Genomic DNA, 21,454 nt, shown 5'->3' with positions numbered 1-21,454 from the left:
AGGTCCCCGTGAAGGTGAGAAAGCTCGGGGCCCGGCCACGTCTTGTTCCCAGAGATGCTGACCTGCCTGCCAGCCAGGGGGCGTCAGGTGGGACCCCTGCACCCACGATGACATGTCCCGGCTGGTGGTGAGCTGGAGGCCAGTGGAGGCCACACCAGGCCATCAGCCACAGCCATCCCCCCAGCGGGAGTCCTCGGGAGTCCCCAGGGCTACCACTGCCTGCCACACATATGCAAGTCCCACCTCAGACCTTGACTAAGGTGGGGATATCCCTCCCGAGGGTCCCTCCTTTCCTGTTCTCAACAAAGAAGGTTTGCTTCTCTCTCTCTCTCTCTCTCTCTCAGAACTAAGAGCAATGGGAACACTGCCTCGGTTTCCCCACGGGGCCATAGCGCTGAGGCTCTGTTCTTGGGAGGGGATGTTGGGAGGTCTGGGAATCGGGGAGTCATGCTCTGGGGAAGACATGAGCCCTGTTCACTGGGAGCTGGGCCAGTCTGGGCCCCCCCCCTCCCAACTTCACAAGTCAGAAGGGCTCAGGGGCCTGGCCACTGTGCGTGGCCGAGGCTCGGGCAAGAGAGGGGACGGCCCTGCCTGCACAGTGGGGTGCCCTCACCGCAGGGCTGCTCTCTTTCTCAAAGGAGCTAAAGGGAGAGAGGGGCCCCCTCCCAACGGGAGGAGCGGAGACAGCCGGGCTGGTCCCTGGCCCCCCAGCCCAGGAGCGGCCAAAGAGGCCAGAGGGTCCTCCAGAGGATGTGACGCATCCACTAGCAAACCTGCCTCCCAGCCCCCTGGAGAGTCCTGCAAGGGCTGCCACCCCAGGCCCCTGTGCCAGCGGGGTACTGGCCTCTGAGGGAAGGAAGGCTCGGCCCCAGTCCAGGGCTCACATCACCCCCAGGTCCCTCCGGGACATGTGGCCTCCGAGGCTCACAAAAAGCTCCTGGCTGCAAACTTACACGCGGTCCCCAGCAGGGGTGTGGCCCTCTAAGAGGTCCCTGCACAGCCCGCAGTCCAGTCCCCATGAAGGCCACTGCCTCCAGGAAGCCCCCTCACAGGACCAGGACAGGTAGCCTGTCCCTCCTCAGGTGAAGCCCCTGAGAGAGGAGGCCGGCAGCTACTGGTCTTCTGAGCACGCTCTGCACACCTCCCTCTGCACACCGCACTCTGCACACCTCCCTCTGCACACCTCCCTCTGCACACCGCACTCTGCACACCACGCTCTGCACACCTCCCTCTGCACACCGCACTCTGCACACCTCCCTCTGCACACCTCCCTCTGCACACCGCACTCTGCACACCACGCTCTGCACACCTCCCTCTGCACACCGCACTCTGCACACCTCCCTCTGCACACCGCACTCTGCACACCACGCTCTGCACACCTCCCTCTGCACACCGCACTCTGCACACCACGCTCTGCACACTGTGCTCAGCTCCAGCTTCCAAAGGTCAACACTTGTCCACAGTGGAACCTGCTTCTCCAAGGAGCCCAGGAGCAAGGGCCTCAGGCCCAGAAATAGGAACCAAGCGGGATCCAGACCACAGCAGCAGAGTCCTGGGGGTGCTCCTTCGTCAGCCTCATTCCCCTGGGGGATCAAGCAGGTACCAGTGAGCACTGGATGGGTGTTCCTGGCCCCGCCTCACCTCCCGCAGCTCTGCAGCTGGAGAGTGTGGTGCCCTCAGGTCTGGTGGCTGGACCATCGGAGGTGGGGTGGGGTGTGTGTGTGTGTCCCTCTCTCCCATCCTGGCCAAGCTGGGGGTGGGGGGCAGGCATGGGGCCGGGAGCCCCAGGAACAGTGAAACAGGGTGCTGGGCTCTGATCCCAACGCAGGGGCAGGGGCAGGGGCAGGACCCACCAGACCACTCCGCAGGGGGACATGCCCATCTGAGCCGTGACAGAAATGCTCTGTGATGCTGGGGCTGGGCCCCCAGGGAGCACAGAGGACAAGAGCTGCCCGTGGTGGCCGAAGCAGCCGGGGTCCCCAGCACCAGGCAGGTACCCAGCTCCCCAGGCACCTTCACAGGTCCCTGCCCCCACCCCCTCCAAGCCTCCTGTCCCCATCTGCCAAATGGGACGAGCCCCTTCCCGGCCCCTCAGAGCCGCCCTTCCCACCCCCACAGTGGCCTGGAGGCACAGGCTCTGGGGCTCCCCTGCCTGCGGGGTCAGGAAGGGTGGCGGGCGGCCGGGGCAGCACCCTGCAGGATGGAGGGCTTTCCTGTCAAGCTGTCCCGGGCGCCCCTGGGCACTCCCCGTCCAACCTGGTGGTCACCCGTACTCCGCGACCTCAGCCTGACTTGCCGCGGACCCAGCTCCACATCTGGCCTCCATATGGGGCTGGCACTGTGGGGGGGGAAGGGAGGTCACATCTGGCCGGGGGAAATCGGAGGACCCCCCCCACCAGGGGGCCAGTGACTGCCCCCCCCCCAGGGAAGGGTCAGGGAGCCTCTGAAACACCAGGCCACGTGCTGCTGGCTGGTCTGCGCCCCGCTCCCTGGGGCTGCAGGGGTGGCTGGGGTGGGGATGGCGTCCCCGCAGGGTGACTGGCGGGCGGGAGGGGGTGCCCACCAGCTGCCGGCTCTCTAGGCAGCCCTCCCTTTGGGGAACCGCCTCCAGGGATGGGCCACATCCGTACACACACCCAAGCCCCACGATCGCAGCGTGGGGTGGACTCAGGTGCTTTGTCCCCCCGCGGGGTCCATAAGCAACCTGTCAGGTTCTCTGCTCTCAGTGGGCTTGACCCCCCTCGATGGGGAGCAGCTGTTGAACTCAAGGTCAAGAAAAGGAAGGGGAGGGGGTGTCAGGAGGGGAGAGGCCCGGGATCCCAGCGGGGGGAGCGTCCGATTTGCAGCCTGAGCCGCTGGACGAGCGCGGGGCAAGCGCCAGGCCAGGGCAAGCGCCAGGCCAGGTCACGCCGTCCTCACCACCGTGCTCAGCGGGCCCTACACCACCGGTGTCACCCCCACACCCGCCCCTTGTCATGATCAGCCGTGACCTTCCCCCGAGACACGCCCATGCCCACCGCCGGCACCCCCTACCCGGTCCCGGCCACAGCGTCCCCCACGTCGGCTCTATCATCTCTAAGAGTCACCCCAACACCATGGTGACCACTCCTGCTGGCTCCCCCAGGAGATGTGTCTGGTTCACTAGGAATGGGGAGTCAAGGGTCCCGGGGTGGCAGTGCGGGGGGACCCATTCCTGTGCCTTCTAAGGGCCTGCTGTGCCCGCCATGTGCCACCAGGGGCTCGGGGCCTGGGGGGCGTCGGGGGAGCAGAAGCCTCTTGGGGCTTGGAAGTCCACCGGGAGTCACATTATCTTGTTGGGTCTTAGCCTGTGGTGGGCGGGGAATAAAGCCCCATCGCAGGTGCCGTGTGGATTCCAGGGGACGGGAGTGCGGGTGCCTCGAGGGCTCCCGGCACCCCAGGAGGTTCCGGGGTACATGGGGACATGCTGAAGAGAATCGGGGCCTGAGAAAGCAAGAGCGCAGACACGTGCACGTGCACACACACCCTAACAAGCCCCGTCTCTCCCCGCAGATGCCAGCAGAGTCCCCCCCTTGAGTGGTACCCCAGAAATGCTCCTTGCAGGATCTCAGGAGGAAGGCTTGACACAAATCATCCTGTGAAAGGCATTTTGATTTTTCCATCCTGCGGTGCCAAAATGTCTTTCAACAAAAGGGGTGACTAATAAACATTTCTGGGAATGAATAATTTTTCCAAGAACTGGCAAAAGTGAGATGATCTCACCTTTCAGAATGTGAGCTGTCTCCGCCCCCCACCCCCCACCCCGATCCCACTTTCGGATCCCAGGGAGAAGGCAGCACCCGGGCCCCCCTCGGGCCACCGCGCAGGCCCGGCTGAGGGGGGAGGCGCCGCCGGGGGTCTGTGCACACAGATGTGACCGTGGCTGCTGAGGCCTGCGCGGGCCTCTCCCCAGCCTCCCCGGCCCCCACACCCCTGTACCAGGCCCCCACTTCTCCTTCTGCACCCAAGGCCTTCCTCCCTCCACCTGGGAGCCTTGCTTTGCCCTGTGAGCACGGGCTACCAGAGCCCCCGCCTCCAAGAAGCCCTCCCTCCATCCCCTCCCTGGAGAACCAGTCTCTGCCCCGCGTCCCCACTCTCGCCTGTGTGTCCGTCTGCCCCCTCCTGACCGCAAGGTCCTTGAGGGTTAAGCCTGCGTCTCCTCCAGGTCTGTGAGCTCAGCACCCAGGACAGGGCACATGGCAGGTGCTGGAGGAGCCAGCGATGGGGGGTGGGAGTGCAAAGGTGAGGAGGGGAGTGAGGACAGGGCCTCGGAGGGAGCTTGGGGACCAGAGGAGACAGGAGGCCCAAGGGCTGTGGGCAGGAGCCTGGATGGAAGGGCAGGGCAGCGAGGGGCGGGGCCCCTGAACCTCCCCAGGCCTCAGCCCAGCGACCTCCCGGAACAAAGCACAAAGGGGACAGTGTCACCCTGTTACCCTCATAGCCTTGACTCCCCGGGCTGACAGGCAGGCAACTCCAGGGAGGGTTGCAGACTCCACAATGAACTCGTGCACGTGCACAGATGTGCAACGCGCACACAGGCACACCCCTGCTCACACACCAGCTGTCACATGAGCACTCCTGCTCCAACACACGTGGTCATACATGCAGGTCACACTCACATACACTCATGCAGTCACACACATGTGCCCACCCATGAGCATACTCACACCCGCACATGCTCATACACCACACAGGCACACCCACACACACTGCCACAGTCAGGTGTGTGCACACACGCACACCCACAAATCTACACACTAGTATATACACACACCTGCACACACAGTAACACACGCTCACATATTGTCACATGTGCACACACGCACACTCACAGAGCCCACCCATGCACACCCACAATGCTGTCACACACATACACTCACATGTGCACTCACACATGCGCATCCACATGAGCACATGCACACACAGGCACACCCACACATCTGCGCACACACACTAGCATATACACTCACAAGAACAGATGCAGTGCTCAAATACTGTCACACTAGCGCGTCTACACTTGCACACCCACACACATGTGCACATCACACAAGCAAATCCACAGGAGCCCACCCATGCACACATACCTGTACTCACACCCATGCACTCACATCCACGAGCAAACACACACTTGCTCACACGATCACACCTACACTTGCACACAAGCGCATGCACACTCACCAGTGGCAGTCACCCCAAGGAAGGCCCCCCCCAGGCGAGGTGCCCCGAGGAGGACGTTGCTAAGACCCTGGACAGTAACGTGAACAATCTTCTGCGCACAGCCGTCCATCACTGCGCTGCGGGCCGGATTGCCCAGGGGCCACGGGGCCGGGGGCCACACACCCCAGCACCGTCCCGCACACCTGCCCCGAGCAGATGGCGCCTGGGGGGCTGGGCCGTGGTTGGGCCTCACCTAGGAGGACAGTGTGTGCCTTGACGACACCTCCGGGTGGTGGGTCCGCCCACGACCCCACAGCACAATCGGAGCTGCACCTGCAGACGGTGGGCCCGGCACCCCGTCCCCGCACATGGGAACAGAACGGGCCACCTCCCCGCCGGGGACACTGTCTGGGTGCGAGCAGCATGGCGGGCTCAGGCCCGAGCTCCCCTGCCAGGCCTCTGGTTCTGCCTGGGCCCCTCTCGTCAGGAACATGCCAGAGCAGCCACCCCACGCAGCCCAGCTCCCCAAGGCCCAGAGCCACGTCCCAGCGGGAAGAAGGGTGCCTGGGGCCTGCTCTTCACCTGGCAAGGGCCACCACCCCGAGGTACTAATTAGCAGCTTCTGGAACATCCAGCGCACTGGCTACAAGTGAAAGAAGCAGGATTTCTAATTGGCTCCCTGCCGGGTGTCAGCACGGAGATTATGCAGCCCCTCGAAGCCCGGTCCCCAGTCCCCAGTGCCCTTGGCCGGCTGCTCTGCCGGCCTCACCCCGCCCCTTGCTGATACCCAGGCCTGGTCCCTCCCTGTCCTCTCCCTGCTTGTGGTGCCCCAGGTCGGCCCAGCTCCGCCCCAGGCAGCGGAGGGACACCCCCACCCGTCCAGTATCCGGGGTCCGTGGTCCCAACAGAATCCAGGGAAGATCCTCTACAAAGTTCTGCAAACCCGAACTGCAAGAGGGAGGACGGGCCCCGTGGGCAAGTCACCCCCACCAGCTGGGCCCGTGTCCCCTCCTGTGACACAAGGGATGTGAAGCCAGCCACTGGTGACACCTGCCTCACGCAGAGGATCCAGAAGGAGTCAGGTGCTGGCAGGAGGGGGAGGGCCATCAGGCCCGGAGTAGAGGGCAGAAGGAAGCCAGAGGCTGTGCCCCACGCTCGGCACCCCCAGAAAGAGGGGCCTGATGCAGGGGAGACGGGTGCACAGCAGGTGCAGAGCCCAGGGAGGGCCTGTGGGACCCCCTCTGAGTTCATAAAGAGGTGTCCACCTCCTTTGGCAAAAAGAGGGTATTCCTGCCTGCTGATAGGGGGCCAGGAGGGAGCCAAGGGGGACAGGTGTCCCCCAGAACATCAGGAGTCAGAGAAGTTGAATTCAACAGGGGTGAAAAGAAGTGACAAGGGAACAAAGTGGGGCCGAGTCAGATAGAACCAGGTGGCACACGGGAACTATTCCGGTAACTTTTGCAAAGTCTTTTTCCTTTCTGCACTTTAAGAACAGAACAGGGGCTGCAGGCCAACCCCCCTCCAGCCTCTCTCAAAGTGTCTGCTCCAAGTACACCCGCTCTTCTCCAGCCCCACCACGTTCAGGGCAGGGCTCTCCTCTATGCACCCTGGCTCTCTGGGCCTGTGTAGACACCTCATGCATGAACCCCAGGCCCCAACACAACAGGTCCCTCGGGCCTACTTGCCTGAGCCCTTGTCCCTCAGAAAGGTTGGAGGGGCAGCAGATGTCCCCGTGGAAGACCCCAACAGAGGCAGGCAGCTCGGGGCTGGGGGGATGCAACCCTACGAGGGGCCTCTCCCCATGGCCATCACCAGGGCTTAGAGACAGCACTCCCTTTACCTTCAAACCGCACTCCCATGGGACTCAGAAGTTTCTGCATTGCCCCGGATGCAAACACTTGAAAGGGGCTTTGGGGGGCTTGCCGAGGGCCCCACGGGGTTCTGGAGCAGGCCCACCCGCGGCCTGACCACTTGTGGACACACTAAGCCTGGTGCCAGTTGCTCTGGCTGCATCGAGGGGTAGGCCAGGCGGCCTGGGGGCGTGTGCTCTGGGCCCCAGGGTGGGGTAGGCATACTGTGCATGTATACGCGCGTGAGTGTGTATCCGTGCACACGCACGCTCACATGGCGTACACTGAGAAAGTTTTAGACGATCTCAAAATTGCTCTGGGTTCCTTCAGGCCTCCTCATGCATCTCGTTATGCAAAAGGTCCCAACGCTTGGCCTTAGGAAAGAACACAACCCACGTTTGGCTCCAACGGCCAGCCCAGGTGAGACAGCAGGGCGGGCTGCTGGACGCCCCTGGGTCAGGCAGGGATGGATGAAGGTTCTCTCCCAGCTCCACTTCTTCCTCCCTCCCTTCCCGCCCTGATACCTGTGGACCAGCAGAGGTGGCTCCTCCCTGGGAGCACCCCCGGCGGGCACCTGGCCCCATGCTGGCTACTTCTAGTTTGCAGACACGATCCATGCTGCACACAGGGGATCCGAGGCTCAGAAAAGCAACGGAGGCGCCCCAGGTCCTGGAGGAGGAATGTGACCAGGGCAGAATGGAAAGCCGGGCAGCAGAGAGAGGCCAGAGTGGTGTGGGGTACACAGGCCCACCAAGGCCTCGGGTGAGGGATCTGTCTCTGGAGTCAGCTGCAGAGGGGACGGTCGGCGGCCAGAAAGAGGAAGGCCCAGCCCTCCACCCAAATCAGCAGGACCCATAGGTCAGGAGGTGGGAGGCGCCAGGCCCAGGTTCAGGGCCCCTGGGCCTGCATCCAGGCTGCAGCAGCGACCTCCTGGCTGGGTGACAGGGGCCTCGGCTGCCCACGTGGACGCCCGCGTCTCTGCATGGCTCTGCCAGCAGATCCTCTGGGGACTTCTCTTTGCTGGGCCAGCTCTGCAGCGCCCCCCACTCTCTGCACACCTGTGCACCGGGACCTCAAGGGGCTCCCCTCCTCCTGCAGGTCCCCGGACCGCCCCCTCATCACGTGGTGTCTGGCTGGCCTGGGCCTCCAGGCTACCCAGAAATTCTCAGGGATCAGAAGCCACAAAGCCGGCTCCTTAGGTCCCCCAGGGTGGGCGGCCCGAGTAGCTTCTCAGCAGGTGCCTACAGAAGGCGGGCGGGGGCGGCCTGGCAGAGGGGTGCAGGGAGGATGGGGTTGAGGGAGCGCAGAGCCGGGTCAGCCCTTCCCGGGGAAGGGGGCCTGATGGCTCAAGGGACAGAGCTGTCAGCCCCACAGGTCCCGGCTGCAAAACACCCTCAAGGGGCCCCCCCACCCCCAGCCCAGCAAGCTGTGTTCAAACTTCAGCGAACCATTTAAAACACAGACTCACCCCTCTGCGGACTCAATCTTTGGAAGGAGGCAGCTTCCAGAATAGGAGTTTTAAACCCACGGACCCTCCGCCCCCTTTCCTGAGGCCCGGAGGGCCCCACTCTGAGCAACACTCGAGTTGAAAGCCCACAGTACTTTGAGGGCACCCAAGACCAGACAGGTAAAGTGACGAGTTCTGAGGCCACAGCCCCCCACCCGGGGTAGACTGAAGGCTGGAGGCCAGGCAGGGAATCCCAGCCGCCAGGGGAGCCCCACTGGCCTGGATGCCAGATTCTCCACCCTGCCCGGGCAGGGGTGGGGCGGGGTAGGGTAAGTGGAGGTGGGGGGAAGAACCCAACCCTCACACCCCTGTGGCCCCTCGCGACCCCTTGCCTCTGAGGGCCGTGGTGCAAGAGCTGACAAGTTCCTCGGGTGTGGGATCCCGCCAGCCTGGGCCCTGTCCCGTCCCAGGGACTCCATGGCCCGAACGTAGCCAGGGCCACCTGCGCCCTGCGCCCAGCTCCTGACCAGTCACGTGGCCCCGCCGGCCCGCCAGACAAGGGGACTGGCACTCACCATAGTCCTTCCTGCAATACTTTTTCATGTTAATCTTCAGCTTTCCTTTGGAAGCCTTGCAGTAGGAATCACAGTCTGCAGGGGACGGAGAACACAGACAAAACCTAATTAGGCTGGCGATGAATAGGCTGGGGGGCCGCCCCCCCAGATCCCCAGAGGCCTGTGATACCCATGGGCCGGGCAGGCGGCCATTCAGGGCAGGCCTGGCCTTCTAAAGAGGCGCTTGGGACAAAGGGGCCCCCGCCCGGCCCACCCCCCTGTGGCCTGCCGAGTCCTTCAGCCGCCAACTGGAGCCCCCTTGGCCTCCGTGGGGCACGCTGGGGGCTCCCGTATTGTGCCACCCAAGGCTTCTGAGCGCCACACAAACTCCCCCCACCCCATTCTTAAGACACAACCGGAGCCTGATTAAAGGCGATAGAGGCCTCATTGTCACCCCGTGCCCTAGGTCTGTGTCAGGCGCTGGCTTTCACGGCGCGGAGCCTCTGGCTGGGGTCAGACCCCAACAAAAGAGGTCACGGAGGAAATTAGCAGCCCATGAAGCATTAGAAAACCCCTTTGGTGTCCACTCTACTGGAGTGTGCAAATAGAATGCCCCATGAAGAAGAGTTCAGTTCTAATGGGCCCAACTGCTGAGAGGCAGGGCTGCAGGGCCTGCGTCCAGCCGCCACAGATCACGTCGGGGGGCTGCCTGGAGCCCGAGTGCTAGTCGGGGCCGAGAGCTCAGGGCCCTGGGGCAGCCAGGCATCGGGCCTGCTTCTCCGGGAGGTGGCCTCCATCCACCCACCAAAGCAAACCTCCAACATCGGCCCGGCCAGGCCGTCTCCCCACCGGCCCTTCCCACTCCTCGGACAAGGTGATGTGATTGCTTTGCTAGATCCGTGGGGGGACACCCTTAGCCCCCCAGCCAGCCTAGCACAGAGGCCAAGGAATGACTCGGGCCCGCCCCGCACCACCGCGCCGGGCACCGATGTGCCGGGCCTCACTCAATTCTTACCACCGCTCTCTGATATGGGGGGACCTTCCCATCCCACAGTTAAGAGAACTGAGACCACCTGCTCACAGCATCCGGGGAGCTGGCGGCCAGGCTGGGCGCTGCACTCAGATGTAAGATGCCGTGACGCCCGCACCCTCGGTTATGCCCTGCCGCGTGCGTCTCAGCGAACGCCACCAATGCCTCATCTTAAATGTGAGCAGGGAGCTAAGCTCCGAGCGGGGGATGAGGAGTACCCTGTGTTCCCGTGTTCCAGCAACGCCCAGACCACCGGGGGTGGGGGGTGGCGGGGGAGGACTGGGGGCTATGGAGGGTCCAGGATGTTCTGGGAGCAATGATAGCACCAGGCAGTGGACGTGAGCTGGGAGAGCATCCTGGTAACAGGCTAGACAGGTCTCACACACACACACACACACACACACAGGGGTGACTGCCCCAGGGGCAGGTGTAATCTCTTACTCTGCAGAGGGGCTCACCAAGCCAAGGTGCACGGAAGGAATGACTCGTGTGGAGCACAGGGCAAAGCCAGGGAAACAAGTCGGGCCTCACAGCAGCCCCCCACCCCCCATGGCTTAGAGACACAGAGACTATTCAGAGATCTTCCTCCCAGGGATGCAGAGACTATTCAGAGGGCCTCCTTCTAGGTCCTGTGATTCACTGACTGCTGCCTCAGTTAAAATCAAAACAGCTCTATCCCCCTGCCCTGGCGGCCACGGCCCAGAGCCCCCACCCCCTCCCTGCCTCCTGCACCAGCTTCCGGGGCACCCAGTTGGGAGCTGGTCTCAGGAAATGGGGGAATAAGCAGCCCCCTTCCAGATGCCCTGTGGTCTGAGCCCTTGGGCCCACCCACCCACCCAGATGCCCTGCCAGGGACACCAGGGGCTACCGTGCTGGTCCTTTGTGCTAGCTGGCTGGTTGCTGGGTGGTGACCCAGGGAGGCGCCCCTCGGGATGCAGGGCCAGGGTCGCCCAGAGACTGTGGCCAGAGCCCGAGGGGTCAATGCGAGGTGGTGGAGGCCTATGCACACACACCAGTGGCACCAGCACCAGGCTGACCCCTGGGAACGGTTGCTCCCGGCCACGTCCCCGCAGCTCAGGGACAGATGACATCCCTAGCAAAGCCACCGCCGAATCCAGGTTCTGCGTAAGTCCTTGTGGTCCTGAGCGGGCTGGCTGCGATCCCTCTCAGCTCTCTCCACTGAGGGAAGCTAATTGGAATGCGAGTAGTGCTGGGTGACGTGATTCCTGGGACAGCCTTGGGCCCCCTCTCAACTCGCTTTCTTGTTATTTTACTTTTTTTTATGAAAGTCAAAAGCCGTTGGCCCGCGTCAGGGCTTGCATACCGGTCGGCAGGAAATCACCTACGCCCTGTCGCCTCTGCAAGCCCCTCTGTCTGGGCCCTGAAGTACACAGCAGCCTGTGATGAAGGCACGGCTAGTCCCACCCGAAAGCCAGACCCCAGGGTTCTGGAAGGTTCTAGACCACCTGCCACAGATGGAAGCCGCACACTGTGGGGCTGCAGGCACGGTGGTAGAGCCCTGAGACAACCTCCCCCAGCACCTTCAGCTCTTACCACCTCCCCTCCTGGTCACATCTACAGCTCTTCCTTCCAGAACCAAGTATCCACCTGGGGCAGAAGTCGTCCTAGCACGTGTGGCATCCATTCCCTGCCCAATCAGACCCCAGTTGACCAGCCTCCCGCGTCCCTGTGAATATCAAGAGCCTGCACCTCGATGACAGCCCCTGGACAGTCCTGACAAGGCAGGTGGCACACTGTTTGCCCTGCCAATGAGCCCCAGTTCAGAGATGAGGCAGGCTGGCTGCACAGCCCCTGCTCCCCACGCCCTGGTTCCCAGCCCAGCCACACGGTGGAATTACCCAGAAGCTTTAAAAAACACTGCTGTCTGGGACCCACCCGCCCCCAAGACCTTCTGATCACTGATGCAGGGGGCAGAGTTCCCCAGCCAGGGTCCCAGGGGCCATCATCCCAACCAACCATAGCCAGGAGGGGCCAGGGTGCATAGGGCACCCAGGCAGGCAGAGGAAAGGCTGAGAGGTGCTTGTTGACCCAAACTGGAGGGTGTTCAGAGAGGGAACCCAAGCTGCCTGTTCCTCCAGGAAACAGCGCCACCTTTGAGCATTTACAGTTGTATGCGGGGTGCAGGGGATGGGGGATCCTTCCTATATCTTTCCTTTCCATCCCTCGGAAATACTTCTTGGGTCAGTGAGCTCGTTGTTGTAAGAATAAGTTTTTTTCTTTTTTAAGATTTTATTTATCTATTCATGAGAGACACACAGAGAGAGGCAGAGACACAGGCAGAGGGAGAAGCAGGCTCCCTGAGGGGAGCCCGATGTGGGACTCAATCCCAGGACCCTGGGATCACACCCTGAGCCAAAGGCAGATACTCAACCCCTGAGCCACCCAGGCGTCCCGAGCTTGTTGTTGTAAAACTACCCCCTACCCCCCTGCATATTTGCTGACTGATCGATCGGTTGTAAGCTACGAAAACAGAGACCAAGGTTGTTAGAACTGTATATAAAACACGGGTAAATCAGCTTGGAACGAGGGAGCCTGAAATGCTCTCCTTTGGGTAAAGTGAATAACATCCAGAACATGGACACTGTGGCAGCTATCTGGCTGTGCTTGTGGACTCTTTGTTTTGGGTATATTCCAGAGAACTGAGGTCATCGGACAAGTGGTCCCTGGACAGGGAAAATGTTCCTGCATTTTCTTCTTTTATCAAAAACACACAAAGCTACAGAGACTGCTTCGAGATGGACAAACCACAGCTTTTGACTGCAGTTCTGACTCCTTCAAAATGGCATATCTACTTGGCAGTCACCCATGGAGCCTCTCCTTGTTTTGTTCCAAAATAGCTGTAAAGACAATGAGAAAAATGAAAATTCACACGAATGCCAAAAACTAAACTGATAGATGACCCAATGTTGGAATCTGGGAGCAATCTTTATTAATTAAAGGCAGATGAAAAAAAAAATTAAAGGCAGATGGTGGCGAAACAAGCAAAACCTGTCCCAGGTTTTACCTCAAGACACAGCCTTTTGTCTGATGAACAGAAAGATCTGGAAAAAGGAGATGACACAGAGACAACAGCCAGGAAACAAATGGGTAGGAAGTGGGCAGGGGCCTTGGTGGTGGTGCCCTCCTCCAGGGAGGGGGATCTGAGGGAAAGGCAGGGCCCAGAAGGACAATGTTTGCATATCTGAACTTGCATTTTTATCAAAATTATTGGCATAGAGAATGAAGAAATCAGGCAGTGCAGATGGAAGGACACATTTTCACAGAGCAAAGTGAATCAAAGGGAAAATACTGGTAGGAACGAGGCAGTAGGGACAGAGCTGCATCAATTCCCCTGCTATCCAGCTTGGAGCTAAGATGGGAATCCAGCTGTTGTGCTAGTAGCAGGATCTGTAAGGTTTTTTTTTTCTTAAAATGTCAAACAGTAAATGTTTTAGGCTTTGTAGGCCATACGGTCTCGATCCCAAGTATTCAAACTTTATCGCCATGGCTCAAAACCAGCCATGGATAGCGTACAACTGAATGGGCATGGCAGACTACAAAAAATCCAAAAAAGACGTGGCCTCTGTGAAATCGGAGAAGAAAGCCATAAGGAAAGACTAGGGTGTGTTGAAGACGCCATATGATCATACAAAGAGCATGACACAGAAGAGAAAGAAGAGCCAGAAAAACCAAAACCTAAAAACGCAATAGCACAATTAAGACTCACTTTGGAAGCAGCAAAGAGAAATGATGCTGGAGAAACTTGATTCAGACACACAGAGAATAAACTGGGGAAGCCCTCAAAAATTCTAGAGGAAAAAGATAAAGATGTGGAAATCATGAAGGAGAGGATGGTAAGGATATGAGAGAGAACATGCAGGGGGACATATAATGGGGAGAGAATGCAGCAGAACCCAAGTGGAATAGAAACAAGGATCAAAGATCAGAATCCTGAGCTAAAGGCAGGCCTACATGCGCACAAGAAGACTCACTGACGGGCAGCCCCGGTGGCCCAGCGGTTTAGTGCCGCCTGCAGCCTAGGGCGTGATCCTGGAGACCCTGGATCGAGTCCCACATCAGGCTCTCTGAATGATGCCTGCTTCTCCCTCTGCCTGTGTCTCTGCCTCTCTGTGTGTGTGTGTGTGTCTCTATGAATTAAAAAAAAAAAAAAAGACTCACTGACTTTTTGGAAAAATATCAAGGAGACCAAAAACACCCAGACATGTCTCTGTACAACATATGATATACCAGGATGAGGGAAAATTATATATGGATTAAAAATCAACAACAAGAAGCCAGCCAGATGACCATGGAGTGATGCCCATAGGTCTTGTGGAGGGAAGTCTGTGATCTAAGAATTTTATACCCAGCAAGACTGTCTCATATGTGTGTAGGCCACCATGAGCAGATGGCATTCTCCAGCGTGCAAGGCTGCAGACAATATTCCAATCATGTACTCTTTCTTGAGAGAGATACTTGAAAATGTTTTCCAACCAAACATGAAATGAATCAAAAGTAAGAGTTTAAGAGGGAAAAGTCTTGTGGAGATCGTACAATATGAATGTGCTAGTGATTGGCTCTGAAACCTGCAAATGTGGAGATTACATATTTGGTCCTAAAATCGAATGCAAGGGTGCCTGGGTGGCTCAGCTGGTTAAGCATCTGCCTTTAGCTCAGGTCATGATCCAAGGGTGCTGGGATTGAGACCTATATCAGGCTCCCTGCTCAGTGGGGAACCTGCTTCTCCCTCTGCCCTGCCCCTTGCTTATGCTCTCTTTCTCTCTCTCTCAAATAAATAAAATACGTAAAACTGAAGACAAATATCAAAACAACTTTTTTTTAAAAGATTTTATTTATTTATTCATGAGAGACACAGAGAGAGAAAGGCAGAGACATAGGCAGAGGGAGAAGCAGGCTCCATGCAGGAGTCCGATGTGGGACTTGATCCCGGGACTCCAGGATCACACCCTGAGCCGAAGGCAGACACTTAACCGCCAAGCCACCCAGGCATCCCTCAAAATAACTTTTAAATATTTGAAAGGAAATGTCAGTGTGTAAGTATCAATACATATAAGTATAAATAACTCTAAAATGTAGTCTGAAACTTAGAGATCATATTAACAAAAACTAAGCAGAAGAGTCTTAAGCAGGTAGAATGTAAGATATGTTCTTTCTGCTTGACTCTGACAAATAAGAGCTATTAGATCAAATAGTGCTTTTGAAAAACTCAAAGGCAACCACAAAGCACTAAAGAAGATGGGAAATAAATTATAGGTAATATGGGGGTGCCTGGCTGGTGCAGTGGGTAGAGTATGAGACTCTTGACCTTAGAGTTGTGAGTCTGAGCATCAAGTTGAATGTAGAGATTGCTTTAAAAACTCTCAGATTATAGGTAATATGTAAAAAAAAAAAAAAAAAGAAAAAGAAAAAGAAAGTGGTTATATAAAAAGCAAATGAGACCAATCAAGAGTACAGTAGAGCAACCATCTAAAAACAAAACAATGCCTGTAAACAGATTCAACACCTCTACTGATAAATGGATTAAAAATTATTAAATCATTTCAAAGGAACATAACTAAATGAAGCAATTTGTTTTTAAAGCTCACAACTTTGAAAGAAGTTAGCTTCTTGAAAGATGTTATAGTCAGTTCATCACTAGCAAACAAAGAAGTTCACCTATTAATGAAAAAAGAGAATATTTTACATGGAATAACATCTTATTGAAATATATTAAGAAAAAAAGTGTTAGGAACATAAAAAGGGACAGTAACCTGAGCAGTAAAAGGATGCTAAATTAATCCCAAAGGAGCTGGAAGCACACGGGCCGCATCTCCTGACCTCAGTATAAGAAATAGGATTTACTGGGCAGCCCGGGTGGCTCAGCAGTTTAGTGCCACCCTCGGTCCAGGGTGCGATCCTGGAGACTCGGGATCGAGTCCCACGTTGGGCTCCTTGCATGGAGCCTGCTTCTCTGCCTCTCTCTCTCTTTCTCTTTCTCTCTCTTTCTCTGTGTCCCTGATGAATAAGTAAATAAAATCTTTAAAAAGAAAAAAAAAAAGAAATAGGATTTATTGTTAAACAGAAAAGAATGAAAAGATATGTACTCGACTCTAGAAGTTAGAAAATGAGCAAAATAAACTCCGAAGAAAGCCAGAGGAAGAGTAACAGAAGTAGAAACTAATAGTGTGGTACCCTGGAAAATATTCACCAGTTGTCAATACCTCCAAGAACTGATTCTCAGGAAAGGCCCCATACCAATACTCTTTTTAAAAAATCACACACAGGAGTGCCTGGGTGGCTCAGTGGTTGAGCGTCTGCCTTTGGCTCAGGGCGTGACCCAGGGTCCTGGGAATGAATCCCTCATTGGGCTCCCCACAGGGGACCTGCTTCTCCCTCTGCCTGTGTCTCTGCCTCTCTGTGTGTCTTATGAATAAAGAAAATCTTTAAAAATAAATTAATTAATTTAAAAAAATTTAAAAACCACACATGAAACAAACCAAACAAACAAAAAGAACCCCAAAACAGACAAAATACAGTCGTGTCTAATTATGAACATGAGAGAGAAATCAGACACACATGAAGTCACAAGGAAGGGAAGATAATCATGGTCGAAAGCACATTTTATGAATTATGAGGCTACTACTGTATGTGGCTTTAGGCCGAAAGCTTGGTCACTCAATGAAATGCATGACTTTTTAGGAAAATGTAAATGATCGTGAGTCTGAGTGAAGAAAAGATATAATAATCTTCAGAAATCCCTGAATCCAGGGCCACTTGATCTGGGCAGAAACAGGAAAAGGTGGAAACTGGTGAGAGGGACCATGTGAAAGTATCTAAAATCAATCACTTTTCAACTTAAGAACGATTTTTTTTTTAAAAAGAGCAGTGTCCCATGGTTCAACCCTGACAAAAACACCCACACGAGTTCACGGACACACAGGCCCTGCAGATCCCATTCACCAATCAGCCCAGCCTCCCTGGACCACTGGCCGTGCCCTGTCCCCCCAGGAGTGAACGAGGGGTGAGCCAGAAGGTCCACTCTCTCAGGGGACCCCCCGCTCCAGGGTCACCCGGAGATGCTCCCATCCTCCTCCCCGCAAAGATGGGAGCTGCCAGGGAGGGACACGGGGACCAGGGAGAGGCGCCGAGACCGGGAGGCTGCCATCTGCGGCTCGCAGCAGGCCCATCCTGGCTGGCTGGCATCCTGGCCCCTCCTGGGAGCAGCCGACCTCCCTTTCATTCCACCCACCTGCTCCCCCGGCCAAGCCACAGCCAAGAGCCGAGAGGGGGCCCCTGCAGGCCCAATCCCAGCGGCCAAGCTGCTCCCTCCTCTCCCACCACCTTGGGTAGCTCACCCCTCTGGTCTGCCCTCCTGCGACCCAGGTGCCAAGAATCCTGCTGGGCAGGCCTGCTCGCCGGATCGAAGCTCATCCCTGAGCATATGGCAGGCGGGGCCCAGCATCCCCCCGTCAGAGCTCGGGGCGCTGCATCTGGCGCCTCCCTTGGAGCGGGGCGGGGAGCTAGCCAAGCTCTTGCTCTGAGCAGCACCCTGGCCTCTCTGCTTTTGGGCTGTCAGGCTCGGGAAGGTGGGGCAGTGGGGGTGACACACAAGGGACACCAGCTCCCGTCCGGTCCACCCTGAGGCCGAGACCCGAACGGTGGGTGAGACAGCCGGGGACGGGTTCCTGGTCCCCCACACCCCACCTGGCCAGGGTGACAGAGCCCAAGCGGGTCAGGCTAGGAGGGACCTCCATCCATTTCTCCTGGGCCTCTCTTCCCACCAGCAGGTGACAAAAGGCAGGTGAGGTCGGTCTGTCCAGAGAAAGTGAGTTTCGGCTCACCGGATCTGGAGCCACGAGCCGCTTGGACGTCCTCAGGCTGGAGCCCCGTTTGCACACGGTGGGTGTCCAGGGGTCTCCTGAGCGAGGCCACAGTAGCAAAGGCATGGTGAGGATGGAGGAGGCACTTCTCAGGAAGCCAGCTCTCGCCTCTTGTCCGAGGCTGCAGGTGACTTTTTGCCCTACCCCCAGTAAGACCACCTCCTCAGCATCTTCACCCACAAATACTTCACCCAGGGTACCACCACATGTGTGGGAGAGCCGGGGTCACAGCCAGCTCTTGAGCGCCCATGCATCTCTCTGAGACCACAGTGGTCCTGCCTGTCCACTCCAACACCTCTAAGCCCTCCCCGCCTGCCTCTACAATGTCGTGCCCTCCGGACTTGGGGCTCGGGGGCAGAAAACCCAAGGACCCCCCCCTTCCTCAAATGAGGCGGCCCCCAGCAATGGACGGCTAGAGGATCTATGGTGTGAGGTGCAAGCAAATGACTAGAAAAAAAAGCCACAAGTATTTGTGAGACAGATAACAATGGGTTAGGATCTTTCATATAACAAGAACTCTTTTGAATCAATAAGATAAGCAACCTGAAATTCAAAGGAGGGGACACCTGGTGGCTCAGTGGTTGAGTGTCTGCCTTTGGCTCAGGTTGTGACCTGGGGGTCCTGGGATGGAGCCCTGCATTGGGCTCCCCCCAGGGAGCCTGCTTCTCCCTCTGCCTGTAAATCTGCCTCTCTCTCTGTCTCTCATGAATAAATAAATAAAATCTTTAAAAAAAATAAGATTGAAAGAAGAACAGGCAATTCACAAGAAGGAGGAGAAGGGGGACAAGGAGATAGAACATGGTCAATCTCAAGTAATCAAAGAAATGTAGCTCAAATCAATGGGAATACAGGACCTGTGGCTTGTGAGTTGGCGAAGGCATCCACACATGTGCACACAAACGTGCGGGTGAGGTAGGGGTGCAAATTCCTCTTCCCTGAATACGACTGGCATCGAAATGTCAAAAGTGTGGAGAGATGCGCACCCTTTGGTGTAGCAGACACACACACACACACACACACATCCCCACGCACCTCTGTGAATTTATCACCGCTTGCTCCCTTCCAAGGTTGGGCTAATAAGCAAATTCCACATGGCCAGCTCTGGGAGGTGCTGGGTGGAGGGTGAGGCCTGACCGCAGAAGGGGGACAGGTAATTTGCATGTGTGTGATCACACTCACCCAAGAGCGACACCCAACCAGGGGAGATGGTGAGCAGAGAGCGGGCGTGGAGATGGAGACCGACTGAGGCCGCAAGGGCCAGGCCGAGGGAGGTGACATCTAGGATGACAAGGCCTGAGCCACATGCAGCACACAGGGCAGCAAAGGACCAGGCAGATGTGAGGAGCCAGATGGAGGTGAGCTGGTGAGGCTTGGGGGGAGGGGGGTCGCAGCCAAAGGTCAGGGGGTCCCTGGGGGCCGGCTGACCTCGCCTGGGGTTTTCGAGTTTTATTCTAGAAGAGTATGCTATGCGCCGAAATGGTAGCCGTGGGACTGGGATTGGTTTTTACACTCTTGCTCTGACTTATCTATAACTCTCTATATATATTTTAAGATTTTATTTATTTATTAATGAAATACACACAGAGAGTCAGAGACACAGGCAGAGGGCGAAGCAGGCTCCCTGGGGGGAGCCCGACACAGAACTCGATCCCAGGGCCCCGGGATCACGATCTGAGCCACAGGGAGACCCTCAACCACTGAGCCACCCAGGTGCCCCAGCTTATCTATATTTTTAATTTTACTGTAATGAGTATATAATTCTTGTATTTAAAAAACACTAAAAACATTCTGAAGTGAGTCTCTCCTCAGTGAGGATGGGGACCACTTTCTTACGGGGGATCCCATCATACGCAGGTACCCATGGTCTACAAGGCGATGCTCGTATTCCTAATCCACGGGGCGTCCACTGCTGCAAGGGCTACATACCCCTCAAGAGAGGGAAGCGTGTGCGCATGCAGATGCCCATCCCTTCGCAACTGCACACACGTTAGTACCAAGGGACAAACCAGAAGTGAGCTGTCAGCCAACTGCGCACGGTGGTGTGGTTGAGAGTGAGGGTACGGCTCTAGCTAGAGCGGCCAAGGAACTTGCCAGAGCGGAACACCACACAGGGACCGACAGCGCGGAGGACGCAGGGCAAGGAGATCGGCAGGCGGAGGGCTGCAAGCAGGAAGCACAGCCTGTGCAAAGGCCCTACGGCAGGATGGAGCCTAGCAGAGCCCAGCGACTGAACGAAGGCCAGGGTGCCTTGCACAGAGTGAATGGAGAGAGGGGGCAGGGAGGTGACTGGCACAGTCTGAGGGGTTGCGTGGGGCCGGGTATGGTTTGGATTTGACCCCGTGTGGTTTATAGTGGCATGAGCTACATGTTGGAGCCTCCTCCTCCATCAAGCCGGGGGCCTGAGGCTCTGGGTAAGCACAGAGGCTGGGGCTCCGGCCCCCACCCCACGTCCCAGGGGAGCCCTGCCCTGCTTTTCTGCTCCTTCCCCAGCTATGGCCGCGGGCGCCCAGGGCTTCCCGGAGGGTCCCTTTGCTGTGCCTGCAGCAGCGGGCGGCGTGCGCACTGCACAAGACCCACCCAGGGCCCTCCTTTCCCGAACCTTTCTGGTCAAAGCCACCCACGGGGACGGCTGCACCATCACACCTGGGTCCCACACATCTGCTCCCGCCTCCCCAGCACCCACCCCTCTTTCTTCCAGAATGGCTAGCAACCCTCAATGTTTCCAACTTTGGGTACTCTCCAAGACTCCCCTGCAGCACCCTGTGGCTGCGCACCCACTTAGGGCCCCGACGGTGTCAGCAGTGACCCGTGAGGGGCAATGGGGGCAGCCGCTGTTCCTGGTGGAAGGCGGTCGCATCACCAGCCCAGTGATCTGTGGCGCTTAACCACTTGGAGCCTTGGTTTTCCCCTCAGTAAAATGGGGCAGGATTTAGGAGGGTGCGGTGACAGAGACAGGCTGTCAGAGACAGCGTCCCAGGGATATGCCCCCTCACCTGTGTCCCTGGGGTGACTGATGAGCAATGGGAGGGCTGGGGCCTGACCCTGGTCCCCAGCAGAGACTATAAACCGGCCCAAACCAAGCAGCGGCGAGCGGGTGGTGCAGTGCCCTCTGGCCACCCCACGGTCACGTTCTTCCTGGACCTAGGGCTGGGCCACCCACCGTTCTTAGTGCCCACCTGATGGTCCAGAACAGCCTGGCTCCCCGCCTCTGCTGACCTTGGTCCCAGCACCCGGCCCGGCACAGGCCACAGCAATTCTTGCTAAACCCACAGGTCACAGTGGCATCAAAGGAGCTGAACGCAGTTGCCCCTGTGAGGTCCCCAGGCTGCCTGGCCCAGCAAACCCACACATAACAGGTCCCCTGCGGGGCTCAGCGGGGTGGGGAGTCTCTGCCTTCAGCTCAGGTCTTGATCCTGGGGTCCTGGGATCAAGTCCCACATTGGGCTGGGCTCCCCGCAGGGAGCCTGCTTCTCCCTCTGCCTGTGTCTCTGCCTCTTTCTGTGTGTCTCTCATGAATA

At 57.6% G+C, this 21,454-nt stretch overlaps 1 protein-coding gene across 3 annotated transcripts in view; it reads right to left on the bottom strand.

Annotated features, from left to right (window-relative positions):
* Positions 1 to 21,454, bottom strand: part of NTN1 (netrin 1) — a 191,391-nt gene that overhangs the window by 8,743 nt on the left and 161,194 nt on the right. For all 3 annotated transcript variants that reach the window (XM_072730341.1, XM_072730342.1, XM_072730340.1), the window contains exon 6: positions 9,048 to 9,122. In XM_072730341.1, coding sequence (XP_072586442.1) covers positions 9,048 to 9,122 — 75 coding nt within the window. The remainder of the gene's footprint in view (positions 1 to 9,047; positions 9,123 to 21,454) is intronic.

Source organism: Vulpes vulpes, chromosome 12 (assembly GCF_048418805.1).
Source record: "Vulpes vulpes isolate BD-2025 chromosome 12, VulVul3, whole genome shotgun sequence".
NCBI lineage: Eukaryota > Metazoa > Chordata > Mammalia > Carnivora > Canidae > Vulpes > Vulpes vulpes.
Note: the sequence above shows the minus strand (reverse complement) of the source record. Positions and strands in the feature narration are given on the sequence as shown.